Source organism: Carettochelys insculpta, chromosome 10, assembly GCF_033958435.1.
Source record: "Carettochelys insculpta isolate YL-2023 chromosome 10, ASM3395843v1, whole genome shotgun sequence".
NCBI lineage: Eukaryota > Metazoa > Chordata > Testudines > Carettochelyidae > Carettochelys > Carettochelys insculpta.
The window spans coordinates 45007029-45029343 of record NC_134146.1 but is presented as its reverse complement, the minus strand read 5'-3'; the positions used below and the strand labels follow the sequence as shown (position 1 = coordinate 45029343).

Here is a 22315-nt window from a genome sequence, read left to right as displayed (position 1 = left end):
ACTTGGGACCTTCAGCAAGACAGCACTGAACTCTGCTGCTTGAGCAAAAAGACTCACTCTGTTAGCTAGCAGCGGTAGTAAGCTGTTGTCCCCCAGTGGACCATCTACCAGAGGGAGCTGTGACACCCTTTAGTAGTATGTTAGATTCACCACTTCAAAGCACGGTGCCATACACTAAGAAGCATTACAGGTTGGACCTCTGCATCCAGCCTTCTCTCATCCAGCAACATCTGTGTTCCGGCATCATTGTGGTACTTTTGGGCTGGAGCCCTCAAGGGGAAAAGTGGAGCCCCTTGTTCAGCAACTCCTCCTGCACCCTCCTAAAACTGCCAGAGCAGCACAAATAGCCCATTTGCATTCAAGCTCAGGGTTGGAGGGGAAGCTCAGGAGAACAGGCAGGGTGGCTGCAGGGCTCTGTGCTCCCAAGGGGCTGCACCCTTGGACCCTGGCCATGGGGCTCCACAGCCACCCTGTCTCTTCTCCTGAGCTGTTTCCACGCCCCCCCCCACCCCAGTTCCCGCATGGTCAGTGCCAGCTCCTGTTCTGCCAGAGTGCAGCCCCACAGCCAGTGGCAGCAGAGCGCTGGCCTTGACCTCCCCTCATCCAGAAAATCCCTGGCTCCAGTTTAGTCAGGTACCGCGGGTGCTGGACCAGGGAGGTAGGGCCTATTGAACTGTGAAATAACCAGTTTGTGACTCTGTAAAATGCTGCTCCTGTTCCAGGCCATTGAGAACTTCGCCATGACAGTGAAAACGACAGCACAGATGCTACAGACTTTTGGAACGGACCTGGCAGAGACCGAGCTTCCCAATGACGTACCCTGCACAGAGGAACTCCTCTCCTCCCACACGGAGCACCACAACAAGCTGAAGGCGAGTAATGCTGCGTGACAGCCCTGCCACGTGGTGCTACCTAAGCTTCTCTCACAGCAGGTTTGCTCTTTGCACGGATGCAGCCTTGTGTTGCTCCAGGGAGGCGTGAAAAATAAAGTGCCATTCTATTTTTCCAGTGGCCACATAACTAGTAATTACCTAAAGCACTTTAGGAAGCTACGAATACATTCAATTAATGCTAGACGCCAGTAAACAGACGCATTAGGACAGGAGACCTGACTTCCCAGGTTTGCTTGGTAGAGCAGGAGCAGCACTGGCTTTGCCTGTGCTATTTGGAGGCTGAATGGGTCTGAGTTTTACCATGTGCTCTTGGTTGGCTCTGAAATTCAGTTTGGGCTTAGTCTTTCAGGTGGCAATGCCCAACTTCAGCGGTCTCACTTAACACAGTATAGCTGAGCTGTCTAAGATTTGGGTATGAAACACCTGTGCCTCCTGGCTATGGTGGCTTCTGTCAGGAAACCTGGCAGCTCAGAGCAGGTGTTAGTGTGGTATAAAACACCAGCGCTCCTCTACTTTTATGCTGCCATTGCTATTAACACTGGGTGTGCTGTCCCAGGGCTGGTGCCCAAGTCAGAGAGTTTCCTGGAAAACACTGATACAGATGAGTCCCCGCAAATGCAGTCATATCCTGGCAGTGTCATCTGAGTTCCACTGCTTTCCAGGGGGATAGAGTGTGGAGTTTTTTTACCATGTGTGTGTTCCAGAAGAGAACTTAAAAAACAAGGTCTTCTTTGCTTTGTGTACTTGGACAAAGGGTCTGTCTACAATGCTGTGTAAGCCCAGCGTCATTAGAGCTTGAGTTAGCAGACCTTGGGTTTGTTAACCTCGGGCAGGAGGGGGCTGACCCAGGGCAGGAGACTGGGGTGCAAGGTCTGGGAGGGGTTACGGGTGTAGGAGGAGGAGCAGAGGGTTTGGGTTATGTGGGCTAGGGGGGACAGAAGTTGAGGGGTAGAGTGTTGGGGAGAGGGAGGGGCTGGGTGTTAGAGGCAGGATCTGGCTGAGAGACTTACCCGAGGTGATTCCCAACCAGCAGCCCAGCTGATTTCTCAAGGAGGCTGCCTGCCTACCTGGGCATGCCAGGGGCCATGTGCCTCTGTTGTGAGCGGAGCCCAAGCAGAGGGATGCTTTAAACAGAAAGCTCCCATTGGCCAGAAACCAGCCAATGGGATTGTGGAGCCTCCCCCACCCTGGCAGCTTTGAAAAATAACTAGGGGCCCCAAGCCACTTTCCTGAGTGGTGTGCCTGGGGCAGGGCAAGCACAGAGCCTGTCTGAGGCTTCCTAAAGCATCTGCAGGCCAGATCTAGCAGCTTGGTAGTGGGCACATCTGGCTCATGGGCCATGTTTTACCCAGCCCTGCCTTAAGCAGTCAGAGTGCTGCTAAGGTGGCTCTGGCTGAGGTAGCTGTATTTGACGGATGCTGTGTGGCTGCTGGAGTTAACTGAAAGTTAGCACGCTCTGCTGCACTGCATTGCCTTCGCTTGGCAGCCTTGGCAGGCCAGCATTTTGAAATCAGTCGTGAAGGCAGCATAGAATAGATGGCTCAAAGCTAAACCACCAGCCACCTGCCTGGTGTTCACCCAGACCGTCTGGGTTTCAGCCTGTGTGTCTAGGTGCCATTGGACAAGACCTGGTGTCTGGTTTTCTTTTTAATCAATGGTAAAGGTGGCAACCCTAAGTGGAAGGGGGGAGGCAGTGCAGCAGCAGCTGCTGCCATTGCCAGTGGGTCAGGCTGCTGACGCTGCTGATGGTCATGCATTGGAGAGCATGGGCAGGGCCTTGGGGAAGAGGTAGAGAAGTGGGTGGGGGATCTTGGGAAAGAGGCAGGGCCTCAGGGTCTGGTTACCAACCTTAATGAGCCCATTCACAGGCTCCTGAGGTCAATGAAAAGACTTCCACTGATTTCAGTGGGATATGGGTCAGGCCCTTCTTCTGGGGATAACGGAAGATGACAGTATGCCAGCGAAAGTAAATCAGTGTGTCAGGAGCCTTGCTACAGACTGCACCAGCTAAACTAGCTCATCTACGTCAGTGGTTCCACACCTCTTCACTCCTGCGGACCCCCAGTCGTCCCTGAAACCATTCACAGACCCCCATCGAGACCAATTCTAGCTGCTACACTTCATTAAATGAAAAAGGAAGCCACAGCATAGATGTCTGGACAGCCCTTAATAACATTATTGGAAGATAGTTAATTAAAAACTAATAATTGTAACTTTGCAATTGATTCAAATCTTATTTTCTACGACCATTTTTATTTATTTTTGATTTTTTTTCATAGACCATCTGCGATACTCTTGCAGACCTGCAGGGGTCCATGGATCCCAGGTTGGGAACCACTGACTATTGTACATAACTGAAGGAGGAAAATATATTAATTAGACTTTTGTCTGAGGGAGGGACGCGCTAAAACAAAATAGAATTTTTATGAATTCATAAACATTGATGAAACAATTTTCTGCCATCTTGCTATTCCCTATGCCTGGAGTCCTTCCCTGCTCCCTCTCCAGTGTTCTCATCTCAAAGAGCTATTTCATCACTTCACTCCTGCTCTGTTCCATTAGCAATGAATACGACATCAATCATCTCAAATGATTTAAGATGAGGGTGGCTTTCCTGTGTGCAGCCCAGCTCAGCATGAGAGGGAGAATGAAGCCCAGTGAGGAAAAAACTTATGTGAAACTACAAAGACTATTTATATGCAAAGACTAGTTCACAAAAATCCTCACAAAACTTTAAAATGCACTTCAGGGCAGTTTTATGCTCTAGTTCCTTACCCTGCTGTCACACACAAAAGGAGCACGCTACAGTTCATACTCAGCCCTAGCAATAAATTGTACAAGGCTACCAGAGATACCAAATCAACCTCTTTTTAATCTCTGATCCAAACAAACTTTTTAATAACTGGTCACTTAGTGTTTTTACTTGCCATATGTCTTGGTTACTTATCAGCCTCCCATTACTACAGTACCTGAGCACCTCACAGACTTCGAAGTGTTTTTCATCCCAGACCCCCTGTAAGGTTAAGGCAGTGCTATTATCCCCATTGTACAGATGGGAAACTGAGGCACAGGGATATTTAAGTGACTTGCTCATGGTCACACAGGAAGTCTGTGGTGAAGCAAGGAAATGAACCTTGGTCTCAGGCTACCCTGTGGCGTTCAGTGATCACTCAGTGCTTCAGGCACTTGCAAGAGATCTGCTTTATTCTGTGTCCGATTCCAACTGGCTGTGCATAACAGCAATACTTTGCCTGGGAAACTCTCCCCGAAAGACACCAATCGCTGGTATCCCACACCCTCATCACTGCACCATGCCTCCTCTCTTTTCTGCCCCAGGAGACCCTCCACTTGTCAAACTTCTGTGGATGGAATGAAATGTGTTCAGCAGAGTTCCACAGTTGCCAGGACACCTCAATGATGGCATTTTCTGGCACTGTAAACTGTCTAAACTGAGCTAAAAAGGAGGTTGTTTTCTGTTGTTGGAGACCAAGAAGTTGTATTTCCTAAATGACTAAATATATTTATTTTAGAAAGGGAACAGCAGCTTTTCCTGACTGTTTTATTACGGTCAACAGCAGGGCATGACTCCTCTGTGTTTCCCATACCTTCAGGGACACCACAGTCTAAGCTATGCGTAATCATTGTGCCTCTTTTATTCTTGAAGAAGGGAAGAAGAAATGTTACACAAAAGCCACAGAAATTCTAGAACTCAAATGAGACACTTGTTTGCCTCTTGCTATTTTATGTGCCTTTTTATGGCAAGTTTTTAAGAGAGATTATATATTTCTGAGAGGGCACTAAAACAAAATAGAATTTTTATGAATTCATAAACATTGATGAAACAGTTTTCTGCCATCTTGCTATTCCCTATGCCTGGGCCCCTTCTTGTGGTAAATTGAGATCAGCATTTGATTTCCTGAATTACTGAGGGTCTATTCTTGGTATTTTCTAGCTACTTAAATGTTGATAAATGGGCAAAACTATTTATGTAAAGAAAGGTGAGACCCCAGGTCAGATTGGTTGTGATCTTGAGGTTGTTCCACTTTTCTCTGCAGCATGGATCACGTGTCAGGATTACTTGGGTATATCTTGTTTAATCATTTCCTTGCATTTGTGGGGGTCTTGAGCACTGATGCACAGTCCCACTGATTCTGTCTGTGGCACACAATAATTTAGTCCCCTGTGAGCAGCAATACTTCAGTCTTATTCTGGCAGTTAGGTTTAGCTGGGTCTTGCCAGTGGCCTGTGGTAGACACTAGGGCAGATGAGATGATGTACCAGTCCCTTCTGGCCTTAAATTCTGGTTGAAGGAGAATTTTGGCCTGTCACAGAGCCAGAAATCTCCAGAATTATGCTGCTCTTCAAGAGACACCAAAATCATTGTTGTCCATCAGCATGTTAGACTGCGTCACTCATTTTTAGGCAGGCCACTAAATATAGTTTCCATGTGAAGCACCCCTAATTTGTTCAAAATTCCAATCCCTACAAAAATACCTTCCATTGGCAATAACAGTGCTCCTCTTTTAGGAGAAATAAAAACAACTACTTAATCCAGGATTTGGTAAAACCTTATCTGACCTGGTGTGTCCATTTGCTTCTCTCTCTAGGATGAGCTGAAACTAGCTGTGAAGCAGGGGGCCACGCTACTGACATGTATCAGAGAGCCAGTCACACGGAGTTCCACTAGCAAGCTCAGTCCGGATGAGCTAGAAAACGTAGCTACGGTGGAAAGGTTGGTGCATTGGGATTATGTTCTCCAGGTTGCTATCTGATCTACGAAAAATGTGAATGTGATTTAAATCCTAATTTGAATAATTTTTAATAATTAATTCACAGTTTATTGGAATATGCTACTGCATGTTCTGTGTGAGGAGGGTCTAGGTAGGAGCCATTAATTGGTGAAACTAACAGAGGCAGTGCTTTGATTCTCATTGGCCCTGTTTGGTGATGTTATTGACTAAAAGGCCCAAGACTTAATGTACAGTCTAAAGCTATGTCTACACTAGGCAAAGTATGTCGACTACAGATACACAATTCTAGCTATGGCAATTGTGTAGCTAGAATCAAGTTCATCTGCACTTGGCTTATTGGGCTGTTCCTACTGAATAAGACCATTCCTTGTTGTGGTGAGGTGGCTTGTGTTTCTCAATGACCTGGATAGCTATGCCAGCAAGAGCTACAGCTCCTGGAATGGTCTCTAAAACTGGGCAGGTCGAAGGAGAGAGACCAGACAAATTTGGATCACCTCTTCCCAAGATAAAAAGGGTTGGCTTAGGGTTAACAATCCTAGCCATAAAAAAAAAAATTACAGAAACATCTACAAAGAAACCTACAACTACACACGTCTTGGGAGGAGTTGGCAAGCCACATGGATTGAGTATAAAACCAGGTAGGGAAAGCCAAAAAGAAGCTGCCCTGCAGATGACCCTTCTCTCATCCAGGACAACCACTCAGTTTGGTAAGATGAATATTTGGACTGGGTATCAAGTTGGGAAGAGAGCACAGATTGCAATGAAGATGAAACAGTACAAGCTTGCAGTTTTGGGCTTGTGTGAGACAAGATGGACACAATCTGGGAAGCTAAGCCTGGCAACATGTGAAACCCTCATCTACTCAGCACATGAAGAAGAGGGTGCACCACACACAGAAGGCGAGGCTTGATGTTATCAAGAGAGGCATCTGGTGCTTTAATAGAGTGGACAGCAGTATTATCACACATCATTGCAGCCAGATTCTACACCAAAGTGTGGAAGGTACTGATCGGACAATATTATGCACTGACCAATGAAGCAGCTGAGGAATGTAAAATGGACTTCTATGAGAAACTATAAAGTGTCGTGAACCAGAAAGCCAAGAAGGATGTGTTGATTTTGATGGGTGACTTCAGGGTGAACATTGGAAGCATAAATACAGGCAGAGAGCAGATCATGGGAAAGAAGGCCTAGGAAACATGAATGAAGATGGAGAGTGCTTCAGTGACTTTTGCTCCTTCGATGGTTTGGTGACAGGTGATAGTGTTTTTGCACACAAAAGGATCCATAAGGTCACTTTGGTTTCACCAGACCATCAGTCAGAAGACCAGATTGATCACGTCTGTATCAGCAGTTCTTTCAGACGATCAATGCAGGATGTCAGTGATAGAAGAGGAGCAGGTGTAGGTTCAGACCACCATCTGCTCACAATAAAACTCAAGTTCAAGCTTAAGAGGTACACCATAAAAGTGACCAAACCAGGACTGAGATTCAACACAGAACATCTGAAGGATTTAGAGACAAGAGACAGTTTCCAAGTGGAGTTGTCCAACAGATACGCACTTCTGACAAACCTGATTCCAGAAAATGCTACCGTGGAACAAATTTGGGAAGACACCAAAACAGCCTGGAAAGAGACCTGTAATAAAACATTGGGAAAGAGGACAAGGCATCACAAAGAATGGATCACAGCAGAAACTTTGAGAAAAGTGAAGGAACAAAAGGACAGAAAAGCAGCAATCAACAACAGTAAAACAAGAGCAGCGAAGGAAGAAGCTCAGTGACTGTATTCAGAAGCCAATAGAGAAGTTGAAATGGCTGTAAAACGAGACGAGAAAAACTTTGTTGAAAACCTTGCACAACAAGCAGAACAGGCTGAAGGATGGAGAAACTTGAAAGAGCTGTATGACATCTCTTGGAAGCTAGCTGGGTCATGACGTATAGTGAATCAGGAAGTAGAGGATAAAGAGGGGCGTGTGCTAATGAAGCTAAATGAGTAGTTCAGCAGATGGAAGAAACACTTTGAAGAGCTACTGAACCACTGTGCCCATGTGGAACCTCTGGACTTACCATCTGCAAATATACTGCTGCAAATTAACAACAGCAGTACTACAAGAGAAGAAATCAGAAAAACCATTGCCCATCTGAAAAGCAGAAAAGTAACTGGTCCAGACAACATACCTGCAGAAGCAAACAAGGTAGAGAGTGAGACATCAGTCAACAAGATGTATAATCTATTTGGGACCTTGAGGAGATCCCACAGGACTGGAAACATGTCTACCTTGTCAAGCTTCCAAAGAAACGCAACCTGAAGGAGTGCAAGAACTGGAGGGGCATCGCGTTACTGTCTATTCCTGGAAAAGTATTCAATGGGATTCTCTTGAAGAGGCTGAAGACAGAAATTGATAGACAGCTCAGGGAAGAACAGGCTTCTGAAGCAAGACTGACCGAACAGCAACTCTCAGACTAATCATAGAACAGTCCCCTGTGTACAAAACCTTCATAGACTTAGAAAAAGCCTTTGACAGTGTTGACAGAGACACTTAGTGGAAACTGCTGCAATACCATGGCATCCCATCCAAAATTATTAACCTGGTCTGTTCAACGTACAAACCCTTGACATACCAAGTTGCTCACAATGGTGTCTTGACAGAATCCTTCAGCATACTGTCAGGAGTGCAGCAAGGTTGCCTATTGTCACCTTTCCTGTTCTTGATCACAGTGGACTGGATTATGAGCAGGACAACAAATAGTCATCAATGGGGCATTCAGTGGAAACTTTTCAAACTGCTGGAGGACATTGATTTTGTTGACAATGTTGCCCTCTTTCAAACCAACATGAAAGTATGGAGGAAGAGGTCATAATGCTAGACAAAATTGCCTCAACAACTAGACTGAGCATTAAAAAGGGAAAGACCAAGACAATGAGGATCAACAAGTCTAACAACACCACCATCACACTGGGAGGGGACGACCTGGAAGATGCGGAGCAGTTCATCTACTTAGGGGGTATTATGGGCAGAGATGGAGGAACAGACACGGAGATCAGTGCCAGGATAGGGAAAGCAACAGCTGCATTCAAGACTCTTCATTCCATATGGAGTTCATAAATAATATCTGTGAAGATGAAACTGCAGATCTTCAACACAAATGTGAAGAGTATGCTCTTGTATGGATGTGAGAGCTGGTGTACTAAAGAGTCTTCAAATCACAAGCTACAGACATTCATAAACAGATGCCTGAGGTACATCCTGCACATCAAATGGCAAAACTTTGTCACAAATGAGGAACTTTGGAACTGAGCAGGACCAGAACCACTTGACATTCAAATCAAGAGAAGAAGTGGGGATGGCTAGGCCACACTCTCAGAATACCATCATCCAGCATAGTACATCAAGCTCCCACATGGAACCCACAAGAAAAATGCAGAAGAGGAAGACCTCAGACGATGTGGAGAAGATCTGCTGAGATTGAAGGACAACAACTGGGGTACTCCTGGGGTCAGCAAGAAGTTTTCTCTTGAGACAGAGCGAAGCAGAGGAGACTTGTAGATAACATATACTCCACTTGGAGCACAAGGGTTGAAGTCAAGTCATTGAATAAGGTCGATAGGAGAGTTTCTTCCATCGACCTCCCTTACCCCTTGTGTCTCGTGAGGAGTACAAGGGTCATTTGTGATCTCTGCAAGGTCGAGTTCACATATCCATACTAGACATGTGAAATCAAACCCTGTAAGATCAACCCTAAGCAGGTCAATCTTCTGGGCTAGTGTAGATGTCCCTAAGGCTATGTCAGGGTCGATCTTCCAGAGTTTGATTTCATGCGCCTGGTAGAGGCACATGAAATCAAACTGTCCGGGATCAGCAGTCAACCCCTATACTCCTTGCGATCAGGAGGAGTAAGAGAAGTCAATGGGAGAAACTCTCCCATCGACCTCCCTCTGAGTGGACGGTCAGGTAAGTCAATTGCAGATAAGTTGATTCTAGCTATGCAACTGCCATAGCTAGAATTACCAATCTGCAATTGACTTACCTGCCTAGTGTTGACCAAGCCTTATTACTCTTCCCCTCTTGTTCCCTCCCACTTTCTCTCTCCTAATCCATATGGGATTGAGGCATTCTGATATGCACATTTTAGGAGAATGCTTGTATGTGTCAGTGGAAGCAGTCAATGGGTGGAGGAGTTCCTCTTAAACAAGGGTGTCACCAGTGACCAGAAATGGGTCATGGCTGAGAGAGCCATCTCAGGTTAGACTACCACAGCTGAGCAGATGCTTCCAAACTGCTGATATATTCTATACTTAGACTTAACCCAAACAAACGTGTTGCTGGGCCAATACACTAGTTCAACAGAAGGCCACCAGCAAGACCCTGTGGGCACTCCAGTCCATGTTATCACCCAGACAAACTGGACTTCTGTGGTGAAAGATTACCTCAACCTAAAAGCACCACATGTTAGGTTCTTCCAATCTCAAAGAATCAGTCACTCACCCCAGGGCACCAGATGCTCAAGATCTGACCAAAGACAATATGACCAGCCAGTTATTTCAATAACTATGTGAAGTTTATGAGCTAAGAAAAGAAATGAGAGTGATTCAGAGGTTTAAAGCTGGTAAATTACATCACAGGTGTGAATTTAATCTTGTAAATCTAAAATGCTGTCAGGGATGTTTTAATCTGCTAGATTTTTGTAACTCTCTTTGATTTGTCACATAGCATTGGGGATCTCAATTCTTTTGTTCAAAAATTTTCATGCCAATGTTCTCGTCTTTTTGAGCCCTCTTCTGGGAAAACCCTGGCTGTGTTGTGGAGTTAAGCAGCTTCCTGATGTACATGCTCTGCCACCAGTCCTTCATAGGACTTGCAAATTTTGCTTGCATATGCTATGTACTTCTTAGACTGTCTCCAAAAGGCCATGCAGAGTTCATACTTCCAGGTTCATTTATTCTTCCTGAAGGACTAACCTGTGGGTGTTTCCCAGACAGCTGGAGTTACAAACCCTAAGCACCGTTTCATAAAGTCACATACAGTGATGATTAGGAATGTAAAATTCTGTTTACTTAGTTAACCAGTTAAATTCTAAGTTTAACCAGCTAACTGATTAAGCGGAGCAGAGCTCAGGGAAGTGGCCACAGATGGGGTCTGCTCTGGCCAGGCTGGATCACTCCTCCCTGCCCAGGACGCTACCAGGGCCACTGTGGTTCAAGGCTCCTCCTGCCAGGCTGGATATTCTCTGCACATTTAGCTAATTAAACAGTGGAGTCATAAACAGCGATTGATTTTTCACTATCTTCAATTAATTTCTTAACAGGTTATTGGCTCAGTTGGATGAAACAGAAAAAGCCTTTGATCAATTTTGGTCCAAACATCACCTAAAGCTAGAACAGTGCCTGCAGCTCCGACACTTTGAACATGATTTCAGAGAGGTATTTTACTTATTTTTAAATATAAATTTCCTTTTCTGGTAAATATTTGCAAATGTTTTCAAATACAGGCTGAACCTCTCTAGTCCGGCACTCTCTTGTCTGGCAGCATCCATAATCTGGCATGAATTTAGTTAGCCGGACAACCACTTATCATGTGTGTGGCCGAGTTTCCCATAAAGTTTGTTTACAGTCACCAGTCCTGGCTCTCTGTCCTGTGCTGTAGTTTAGCTGTAATTAACCACTACATGTCTTTTAAGAGCCTGTAAGCAGTGGAAGTGTAACGCTGCTACAAAATACTGACCTGCTGTGGTCTGGCAAATTCTCTCATTCGGGGCCAGTCAGGATTAGAGAGGTTCAATCTGTAGCTCTTCTAACCAGGGTATCTATATTGTTTGTCAGAAAAGACATCTTTATCATGAAACAGGAAGCACATGTGCTAAAATGAAACCCCCACCCAGATAACAGCTGTCAGATGGCATCTCAAATAAGCCAGGGGTGTGCAAAGCAGGAGGCAGGCCCGCTGGGGGGTGGAACGTTTCATAATGGGTGTGCAGGACGACTGGCTGCTGGGTCTCAGGTTCATCCACCTCATTAAAAATGATGAGCTATGTTACAGTTTTTACATATGCGTATTCACATTTATATACTAATTAATAAAGTTTGTACTTTCTGCATACTTGTTTACTTATACGTGCCAAAAGGGTTTTTTTATTTTTATACCTGAAATTGGTTTGTATTACATTAGACAGGTTGTGGGGAGTCCTGCTATTTGCAGGGATGAAAAGTGGGGCCCCATGTAAAAAGTTTGCTCACCCCTGCACTAAGCCACAGCGAGACAGGATAGCATTATAGAGGGCAGTAGGAGCTCACTCCGTAGCAGCCTCATGCAAATGTTAGCATCTGGAAGGAATTCATGTTTGATAACAAGTGTCCCAGAAGCCCATAGAATTCTTTCTGTGGACTTCGGTAGACTTGGAGTCATGCTTTAATTGCACACCTAGAGAGGGGGTAATGGAGAATCCTTCGGTTCCAAACAGTGGTGACTGGGGCTTGACTGGGAAAGGTGCAGGGAGGGCCACACATAGGGACAAGGAAGGGCCTCCCACTTTGCAATTAAAATTTTGACAGGGGAAGAGAAGGGCAGTGCATCTCCCGAGTGCTACCATGTGTCACTTGCAGTTCTCAAACCCTGAAATGTGAGTGGGCCCAACTCTGTAATGCATGTAGCAAGAGGACTGCATTGTGCATAGCTGATTGCAGCCCTCTTCTTGGGCACAGCCTGGGAAACAGAGGCTGGTATGTGAAGAAGAGTCAGTCTAGGGATGGAGGCGAGCATCTCTAGCAAGTACTGATGGGAGGCAGCTATGTTTTGCCTGTTCATTCGCTATGATTTTTACCACTGATCACATGCCGCTCATTAATCTAGTGCACTGACAGAGGGATTTCAGATCCAAGTTCAATAGAAGTCTGTCACGCTTCCCTGCTACATAAGCACACTGAAAATTCCAGGAGTGGGTTTATAAAGACCCCAATAATCCTGTGAAACACCTGATTGATTTTAGGATGGAACCATCTCTGCCAAACATTGCCCAGAGGTTAGGGGTGTGTCTTCAGTACCCAGTGACTGGACTGAGTGTGCAACCCCCTGAGCAGGTATGAAAACCTCCCTCCAAATTATATTTTGATTAAAAGATACAGGAGCAGGGAATGAGCAGGAATCATCCCTCCCCTTTTCCGATCTGGTTGCATTCCCAGTAGGTTATTACAGACAATCAAAATGGCTGCATCACATGTGGTAGACAGATTCTGCACCACCTGATCCATCCAGCTAATCCAGCAGAAACCATGTACTAAGCAAGCCTCAACTGGAAGTGGCTCCATCCTTATAAAGTCCTTGTACCTATCCACTAAATGATTGAGTAACATGGTAATGTTGCACAACCAACTGGCTAGTGTGTCTACCACCACCCTCCGCTGGAGGGAATAAGAATTGCTTAGCTTCTTTTTATCATAGGCTCTGTACTGCTAACCACTCAAGAATTCTTTCCTGGGTGCTTGTGAATTACTATCACTGTGAAGTTCTGATTGCCCATGGCTAGAGCTCTGCAATCCACAGATACCTGCTTTATATCCATGGATGCAGATGCAGATTTTGTGTCTAAAACTTTGCAAATTTATCCATGGAAGTTGATCCGAATACCCATGGATCATTTCTGCAAATGCGGATACTAATTTTGTATCCACGCAGGTCTCTACCCATAGCAAACAACATAGCGAAAGCCATAATGTTCCAGGAGGCTGTAGATTTGTTATAATATGAGGCTGTGTGTGTTTTTTGTAGGTAAAACTGGAACTGGATAATCTGATGGAAGTGCAAGCTGGTTTCGCTGACATTGGAGACAGTGTGACTCGAGTAGAGCACCTCTTAAAGGAACAGAAACAGCTGGAGGAGAAGGGACAGGTTTGCACTTCCCTGGACTTTTGTGTTTCACTTATTATAAATTGCAGCTGTTGTCCCATGCAGAACTTTGTCCCTGCACTATACTTACTGTTTTGCACTAATGCAGTTAAATGCAAAGGGGATGAGCTTGGCCTTTTAAAATTTGGGTACAGTTGACAATTAGTTCATCTTCCTTGGGTGTTAAGATCTGGCGGCTTGATTGAGTCCATGGTAAAGGTAGGGGCTGTTTGCAAAATCTGAAAGATTCTTCAGTTAGAAGTCTTTCAATGTTGTGTTTATGACAAGTCAGTATCATCTGAGTAGCTGTTTCCAGCAAGGGCTTCAGCGAGCATTAAGCCACCTTTCTTTTCCAGATCTCAGGCCTTTTCTCTCCATCAGTCAGCTGTTATGATCAGTAGTTTTGTGCATTAGGAAACAGCAAACTAATGAATTGGTTAGAGAACATCAAATTCACATGAACAGCTGCAGCAGCACAAGGTGATCTTATGTTTAAAGCACACAGCTGTTATCCTGTAGACATTTTCTTCCTGATTCTGCCATGGAAATCTGAATGAGTCCAAACTCTCATAGCTTGTGTATCTTCTTCCCACTGCCCTCACTTTGTAATTTATTAAACCAACTTAGGCTCTACACATACTTGTTGATGTATAACTTATACTGCTTAATCACCACCTCTGAGCAGAGCCCATTGAATCTAAGTTGGTGTGGTGTTCAGAATGCAGCAGCGGAAGTAGGCAAAAATAATAGGTGCTGATTCTTCGAGGGGTGTTCCTGGGCTGGAGCACTCATGGAAAAAATCATGGGCATTTAGCACCCACCAATAGCCCCCCTAGCAGTGCTTTCCCCTCCCCAAGCAACTCTTGCTCGTTAGTGGCCTGACCAATCAGCTCCTTCCCATCATGGTCAGCTGTATCATGGCATACAGGAGGCAGTGGGAGGGAGGGGAAGTCATGAGGGCAGGGCATACTCAGGGAGGGGGCAGAGTTAGGGTGGGAGGAGGCAGGGCAGGGGTGGACCAGTGATGGCAAAACACAAGCTGGGGTGGAACCTTGGAGTAAGAGGTGGAGCGGGATCTGGGGCAGTACCAGGGGGAGCACCTCCTGACACATTAGGAAGTCAGCACCTACAAGAGTCTCCTAGAGTGACAGCTGGATTGAGCCTACAGAGTCAGCTAAACATCTGCAAAACAACAAAAATAAACCAACCCACAGATCATGAAATCAGTCTTCAAGGCAGTTAGAAAACAATACAACCAAAAGACCGATCCAACTTGTAGTTCTAGAAATTACAGAGTCCTCTAGACTAGCCTCATTGTTTAGGGTACAAGGGTTTCTCGTTTCTTCTTCTTAATTACGCAGGAACCTCTGGAAAAGGCCCAGTCACTAGCTCTGCATGGAGACCAGCTGATCCAAAACAACCATTATGCAGTTGACTCCATCAGGCCCAAGTGTGTTGAACTCAGGCGGATCTGCGATGACTTCACCAATGAGACCAAGAAGAAATATGATATTTTGGGAAAGTCCCTTGAGCTGCATAAGCAGTTAAGCAAGGTGAGCAACTCTTCGTAGAGGAAAACACTAATAAAGTGCAATAAGAAATGGGTTAAAAGATCACATATTTGGGGTTAGTGGAAAGCATCTTCACTGTTTTCACTATTTTCCGCAATCAGCAACTATGCACAGCTTGGGAAAAATAGCTGTGATCCCAGCCTCAGAAAGGGGCAAGAGAATGGTTCTCCTTACATAGACCAGTGGTTTCTCTGAATTATACAGTTAGGAGGATTAGAAGTAGGGTTTGAAGTAAAATAAGAAGTTGTCTAAACCTAAAACATGGACCAAGCCTCTGTTGGGGCATGCTGCTGATCAGGTGATTGCTTGTCACTGTCTCTTGTTTTCAAGACTCTCTGCACTTCCATGGTCTGGCTGGAATGGGAAGCAGAAATGCTCAAGCACTCTGAGAAGGTGACTGGTCTTGTGAACTTTGAGCCAGATTTAAAACAAGAATTACCTGAAGATCTATTTGAGCTTTTTAGCCCAGTTTTGTAGGCCCAAGAGTCTTGGAAAGTTCAGTTTTCTATCTGGGCTCATAGGTACTTATCTGAACTGAATATTAAATACACTGAAATGGCACTAATCCAGTCCTCTAAGCCTCCCTTATGAATCCATATATTCTGTCCTGTGCTGGTTCCGGGGGAGGCTTGAAGAAAGTACTACAACCGCCTTTATTTTTTTGGGCAAACTAATTTTATTTCACTTGTGGGCCAACAACCTCATTGAAGCTGACAGGTCTGGCAGTCAGTTGTGGCCAGTGTTCCCTCTAATTTTTTTCCATCCATGGATGGAATAAATTTTCCTACGTGCACCAAGGCATGTGTGGACGTGCACCACCAGTAGACACACATGCTGCCAGCTTTGGGTGCTCTGCTAATCAGCTGGGTGGCCCCTGAATCTCTCCTGGGTGGCTGCCCAAGTGCTCAGATTACAGGGCACACCAATTGCAGATGGGTACTGTTCACATGTATAATATGTATGGTGTGTTTTAAGGTGGATATTAAGATCCTAGGGCTAAAGAGTAGTGAGGATCCTCAAACTCAGTTGCTTCCGATGGGAGGTTAAGGTGCGTATCATAGGCCCTGATCAGCACTTTGCAATACGGGGCTGTGACTATAAAGATGGTTTGTAGATCTGGGCTCGGGTTCAGGGCGCAGTTAGTATACTTAAGGATATTCCTGTTTTCACTTGACGAGGGCAGCTGTGATCAGATGGACTGACCACAACGCAGGGTGACAGGAGACCTGCATTCCATTCTCTACTCTGCCCCTGTATGACTTTGGGTTCCATATTTATCTGCCTTTGTAAAAGGTTTCGAGGTCTGCAGGTGAAAGTAATATGGGCTGATTAATGTGACAAGTTGCTGTAGACCATGGGAGGTGCAGAACAAGATGTAGCCACAAGAAGATCTAAGATTCCTGAGGAAAAGCTACACGCATCTATGCTGGGAACTTGTCTTAGTCGCTGCTTCCTGCTCAGTGCACTTAGCTTCTACCATCCCATAGCCAATTACACATGGGGGTGGCAGGCCATGCTGCACCCTGGAGAAGTGCCAGACACAAGAAGGTAGGGAGATACCACTGCATGTACAGCCATAGGCATGTATCCCTTCAGTGTGGGAGAAACCCCTGGAACTGCAATGGGTGACTGAGCACTGTACTTGTAAAACCGAATCTGCTGTTTCCTGGATGACTGGTTCTAAGGCCATGTCTGCATTACCCCAGAAGATCGACCTGCTCAGGGGGTTTGTTTCCAGGCGCCTGGTAGGGGCTACATCTACACTAGCCAAAAACTTCGAAATGGCCATGCAAATGGCCATTTCGAAGTTTACTAATGAAGAGCTGAAATACATATTCAGCACCTCGCGAGCATGCGGGCGGCCCTGGCACTTCGAAATTGATGCGGCTCGCCGCCGCACGGCTCATCCAGACGGGGCTCCTTTTCAAAAGGACCCCAGCTACTCCGAAGTCCCCTTATTCCTATGAGCAGATGGGAATAAGGGGATTTCGAAGTAGGCAGGGTCCTTTCGAAAAGGAGCCCCATCTGGACGAGCCGCGCAGCGACGAGCCGCATCAATTTTGAAGTGCTGTGGCCGCCTGCATGCTAATGAGGCGCTGAATATGTCTTTCAGCGCTTCATTAGTAAACTTCGAAATGGCCATTTGCGTGGCAGTTTCGAAGTTTTTGGCTAGGGTAGACACGGCCAGGGAGGCACAAAATCGACCTACCTGGGGTTGGAAGTCGACCCCTGTGCTCCTCACTCATTGCAAGAAGTAAGGGAGATCGACATGAAAGAGTCTCCCGTTGACCTTCTTCAGTGAGGACAGCCAGGTAAGTCAATTGCAGATACGTTAATTCTATCTACGCAATTGCTGGGGCTGGAACTGCATATCTGCAATAGACTTACCTGCCCAGTGTAGACATAGCCTCAGTAAATGGAAACCCCTTAGTCTGCAGAGGCTACCTACTGTAACAGCTAGTAACACAGTGTGTAGTACAGCTACTCATGCAGAGTTGCAGTACGCAATCTGATGTTGCAAGAAACTACAGTTTAACAGCTTATGTAGGTGTAGCTGTTGAAACAGTGTCTTTGTGCAGTTTCTTTTCTTTTGCACAAACAACTTCATGTTTTTGCAGCAGTAAAACAGGTGTTGGTTTTTTAAGAGGAGATATATTAACAGTATATTAACAGTGTCACAGGCATTCTGGGGGGGTTAGCTAGCTGAAAAACTATCTTGTTTTTTAATGTTTCCTGCTGTTTAAAAAATGGAAGGCAGTTCAATTGGTTTTAAAAAATGATATAATCTGTAATGCAACATTTGAAAACAGGTGAGGAGGAACTCAGAGATCAGAAGCAATTTACACTCTGCCCAGCCTGGTGTGAAGGTTGATGGCTGAAGGAACTGTTCTGAGACCCCTCCAAAGATTGGGCACAATAAAGTGGATTAATGATGGCATGATAGACTCTAGACTTTCTAGCTTTTGTTTAAATTCAGTGCAGTGAATCAAATTCTGTGCTGACATGCAACTCCATTGAAGTGCAGTGCTGAGCCAGAAGAGTTGCAGTGGGTCATATTTTGCCAACAGACTTTACTGTAGCTCCTTGTTTTTAATGCTTGCTGCATCTTGAGCATTGCTGACAGCCTTGACTCTGTTTTATCCACTTGGGCATGAGGGTTATAAGAACAGTGTTATTTCTGTTCAAACAGCAGTCAAGAAACAACAGCAAACCTAGAAGGAAATGGAGCCTCAGGCTGTAGCATTGTTACAAAGTCCTAATGGCTCTGTTTTCTTTTAAAGGCCAGCCAATGGTGTGAAGCTGGAATCTACCTCTTAGCTTCTCAAGCTGTGGACAAGTGCCAGTCACAAGAGGGAGCTGAAACTGCGCTGAGTGACATAGAGAAATTCCTGGGCACTGCTAAGGAACACCAATTGTCTAACCCTAAGGAATTCTACAACCAGTTTGACATGATTCTAACCCCTGAAATAAAGGTAAAGCTTGTAGAATTTTTACACTGACAATTTTAAATTTCCTGCAAACAAGCAGTGAATTTCAAAAAATGCACTTCACATATTCTCTTTTCTGAACAAATAAGTGAAAGATGATCTAGGTTAACAAAGTAGTCAGTCATGTGGATGCCTGGGGCAATGACCTGTACTCATATGAGTAGTTCTTATTCGCACAAGGAGTTCCCAAAGTCTGTGTCAGGGATCAGGTAGAGGGAAGGTACCAAGTGGGATTACAGGTTGAACCTCTCTTGTCTGGCACCTTTGGGGCCTGACTGGTGTTGAATGAGAGAATTTGCTGGACAATGGGAGGTCAATGTTGTCTAGCAGCATTACCAACTCTTCCACTGATTCCTGGGCTCTTAGACGACACTTAGGAATATATTACAACTAAATAACAGCACAGAACACTGAGAGACAGGGCTGGTGGCTGTAGGACCACAGGAAACTTGACCACACCCATGATAAGTGAAAACAAAACAGCAGTCATGGAGCACTTTAAAGACTAACAAAATAATTTATTAGGTGATGAGCTTTCGTGGGACAGACCCACTTCTTCAGACCTATAGCCTTACCAGAACAGACTCATGCTAACTAAAATTATACAAGATTATGGATGTTGCCAGAGAGAGTTCCGGATTAGAGAGTTTCAACCTGTACAATGTCTGCAGAGTACAGCACCTGTACTCGAAGGACTTGTCTCCACTATGCCAAGGATTGAAGCTGCAACGATAGATCTGCTGCCTGTCAATTAATTGCATCTGCCTAGACACAATAAATTGATCCCTGAGCGCTCTCCTGTCGATACCAGTACTCCACCAAAATGGGAAGAGTAGCTGGTGTCAATGGAGCAGCCCTCGCCGACCTCATCATGTGCAAGACATTGCAGTGAGTATGTTGACTGTGGCTCCTTTATTTGCAGGGGTTAGTGTAGACAAGGCCTAAGACAAAATGCAGCGTGTGCTCCAGCTCATTCCAAATACCTTCCTAATGCAGTTAGGCTGAGCTTTGGGTGCAAGGATCCCATCCTTGTGTTCTGTCCATCTGTGAATGATATCTACTCCACATCTGTTCTGCCTACAGGTCAATGCTCAGAAAGTTCTACAAAAACTAGATGACGTGCAAGAAATGTTTGACAAGAGGCAAGCGAGTCTGAAGAAGCTGGCAGCCAAGCAGACGCGGCCGGTACAGCCTGTTGCCCCTCATCCTGAATCCTCCCCCAAGCGAGCATCACCTAAGAGTGCCAGACCCTCAACGTTAGGTAGGCCTCAGAGAGAAAAATTTCAGACACACACCCATTCTGTTCTCCCAGTTCCATTCAGTCCAGTAACCGAAAGGACAGCTTGTGATGCCAAAGCTTGAGTCAGATGTGAAACACTGACATACATAATTTCAGAGGTGTAGCCATGTTAGCCTATAGCGTCACAAAAAAGCAGTCCTGTAGCACCTTAAAGACTAACCTTTTATTGATTAGGTAATGAGCTTTCATGGGTAAGTTCCACTTCATCAGAGTTTGGAGCAAAAATGGGAAAACAGTATATTTATAGCAGGAAGATAAATAAGAGTGAAGCAGGTGATGGATCAATCCAAAAATCTTCAGACTCCCTGTTATGGGACCAGATTCCTTCAGCCTGTGCTCCAAGCTGCACACAGTATCCACACACTCTGGTGGCAAGTTCAGCACTGTGTGTGTCATTTACAACATGCTAAACAAGTGCTTGCTCCCTGCAGTGTATGGCTTTTACAGGTGAAGACCCGGGGGTGAAGTGGGGAGATCTCTTATCTCTGGTCTTTCCTTTTACCTGACCCCTCTCCTCTTATCTCCTCCTGTGTTCCTTTTAACAATCCTCAGCTGATGAGTCCTGTGTGTTAATTGGTGAATTATCACTGGGATCTTAATCAATTATCTCTTCACTTTGGCTCACATCACGTGTACAGTGTGTCCGACTTCAGCTATTCCCCCCCATTGTATGTCGCGTTCCTGCAAAGCTTCTTCCTTATAGTCACAGAGAGGTAGTCGTGTTAGTCTGTATCTTCACAAAACATCAAAGCAGTCCTGTAGCCCTTTAAAGACTAACAGAATAATTTATTACGTGATGAAAAGCATGGGGGCTGGGGTGGCGTGGCAATGTTAGGCGGGACTGGCCAGTTTGCAGACCCTGGTCCTGTGGGCAGCTGAGGCATATAGGGACATGAACCTTAGAGAGGCTGCTCACCTGGTTGTGAAGCAGCAGCCCTGGCCCACAGCTGACGCTGGCAAAGCTGGGCATGGCTATGGGGCCAGTATCAGCGAGCTCGGGGGGGGCAGGTATTTGAAGTGGACAACTTCACATGCAGTGTTCATATGAGGTCACGGCAGCCAGTGGAGGTGTGATCTGGAAAACGTTACATATCACGTAAAAATAATTAAAAAGTACCTTAAATGTATATTTAAATTAAAATGATTATATGTGAGTAAATAATTTCACACATCAAATTTGATGAATTATTAATAAAATTATAAAACAATGGAATTCATATTAAGTATTAAATTCTCAAGTAAAATTATTGTATTCTATGCAAACAAGACCTGAAAAATATGATAAAATATACCTAAAACATAATCTATAATTATAAATAATTATGACTTTCCAATAGAAGTACATTTTCTTTGGTGGTCTTGAAAGCTACCAGTTTTCATTTATGCAGCCCTCAGTAGGCTTTGAGTTTGACATGCCTGCCCTACAGCTTAGTTTGTGTTGTGGAGTCCTCTTTATAACAGTGTCACTTTTTGGGCCTTGTAAAGTGGAACCTGATTGTACTATAAAAATGAAATCTAAGTCTCTATCCAAGAGCCTTTAAAATGCAAATTAAAGCATGGTGTATACTACAGAGTTAGGTCAACAAATGGCCGCTTATGTCAGCCTAATTATGTCAGTGTACACACAATAGCCTTGCCCCCATCTGTGTAAGTGCCTTACTACACTAATATCATAAAAACACTTCCATGGGCTCATGTTGGTAGAGTTAGGGCAATGCAGTGTCTATGTAGACCACTGTATCAGCTATTGGCTGGAGCTGTGAAACTGACAAGAAAGCTGGGTTGTCACCAAGGTGAGTGGGGAGCTCCAGCAAGACCCCAACAGCTCCTTGGCTCCCTGCTAGGCTGCACATACCCTCCTGGGAGCTTGGCTGTCCCCTGCTCCTGGCTCCCTGCCCTGCTACTGCCCAGGCTTCCTGTTCTGAGCTGGGCTGTGCATGCCCAGTTTCCTACTGTCAGAAGGCTCCTGGCTCACTGCTTTCTGCAGGGAGCCTGGCAGCTGCACTCAGGATCCTGGCTCCCTGGCAAGAGCTGTCTGAACTCCAAAGGCAGAGCTCCCCACTGGGAACCCAGCTGCTGTGGAAAGTGGGGAGCTGCAACTTGGGAGTGGATAGGGAGCGGCCAAGCTTCTGGCAGTGGGGAACAGAGATCTTGGGAGTCAGGAGCCTTTGCGTAGTATCAGAGCTTCCCCTGGGGAACCAGGAGCCTCTGATTACCAACCCAGGTAGCATCTGGGAGCTGCCCACTTGGCGGGGGAAAACCTGGGCAGCAGCTGTGCTGGGAGCTGGAGAGCAGCTGGCCTCGAATAGAGCAGGTGCAGTGCAGTTAGGAGGCAGGAGCCTGCGGGGAGCCAGTTTCTAGCAGGAGTCCCCCACCCAGCCAATTGACTGCCTGTTTTTTTTGTCTGTTTCATGGCTCCAGCATGATGT

The 22315-nt window shown here is 45.5% G+C and overlaps 1 protein-coding gene across 8 annotated transcripts in view; it reads left to right on the top strand.

The window, feature by feature from the left end:
* The window catches only part of MCF2L2 (MCF.2 cell line derived transforming sequence-like 2), a 312428-nt gene that overhangs the window by 119123 nt on the left and 170990 nt on the right, over positions 1 to 22315 (top strand). For all 8 annotated transcript variants that reach the window (XR_012646857.1, XM_075004498.1, XM_075004497.1 and 5 more), the window contains 7 exons: positions 723 to 872; positions 5501 to 5625; positions 10955 to 11069; positions 13411 to 13530; positions 14889 to 15080; positions 18380 to 18571; positions 19670 to 19847. Coding sequence is in view for 7 of the 8 variants with exons in the window: in XM_075004498.1 (XP_074860599.1) it covers positions 723 to 872; positions 5501 to 5625; positions 10955 to 11069; positions 13411 to 13530; positions 14889 to 15080; positions 18380 to 18571; positions 19670 to 19847 (1072 nt within the window). In the remaining variant the exon portion in view is untranslated. The remainder of the gene's footprint in view (positions 1 to 722; positions 873 to 5500; positions 5626 to 10954; positions 11070 to 13410; positions 13531 to 14888; positions 15081 to 18379; positions 18572 to 19669; positions 19848 to 22315) is intronic.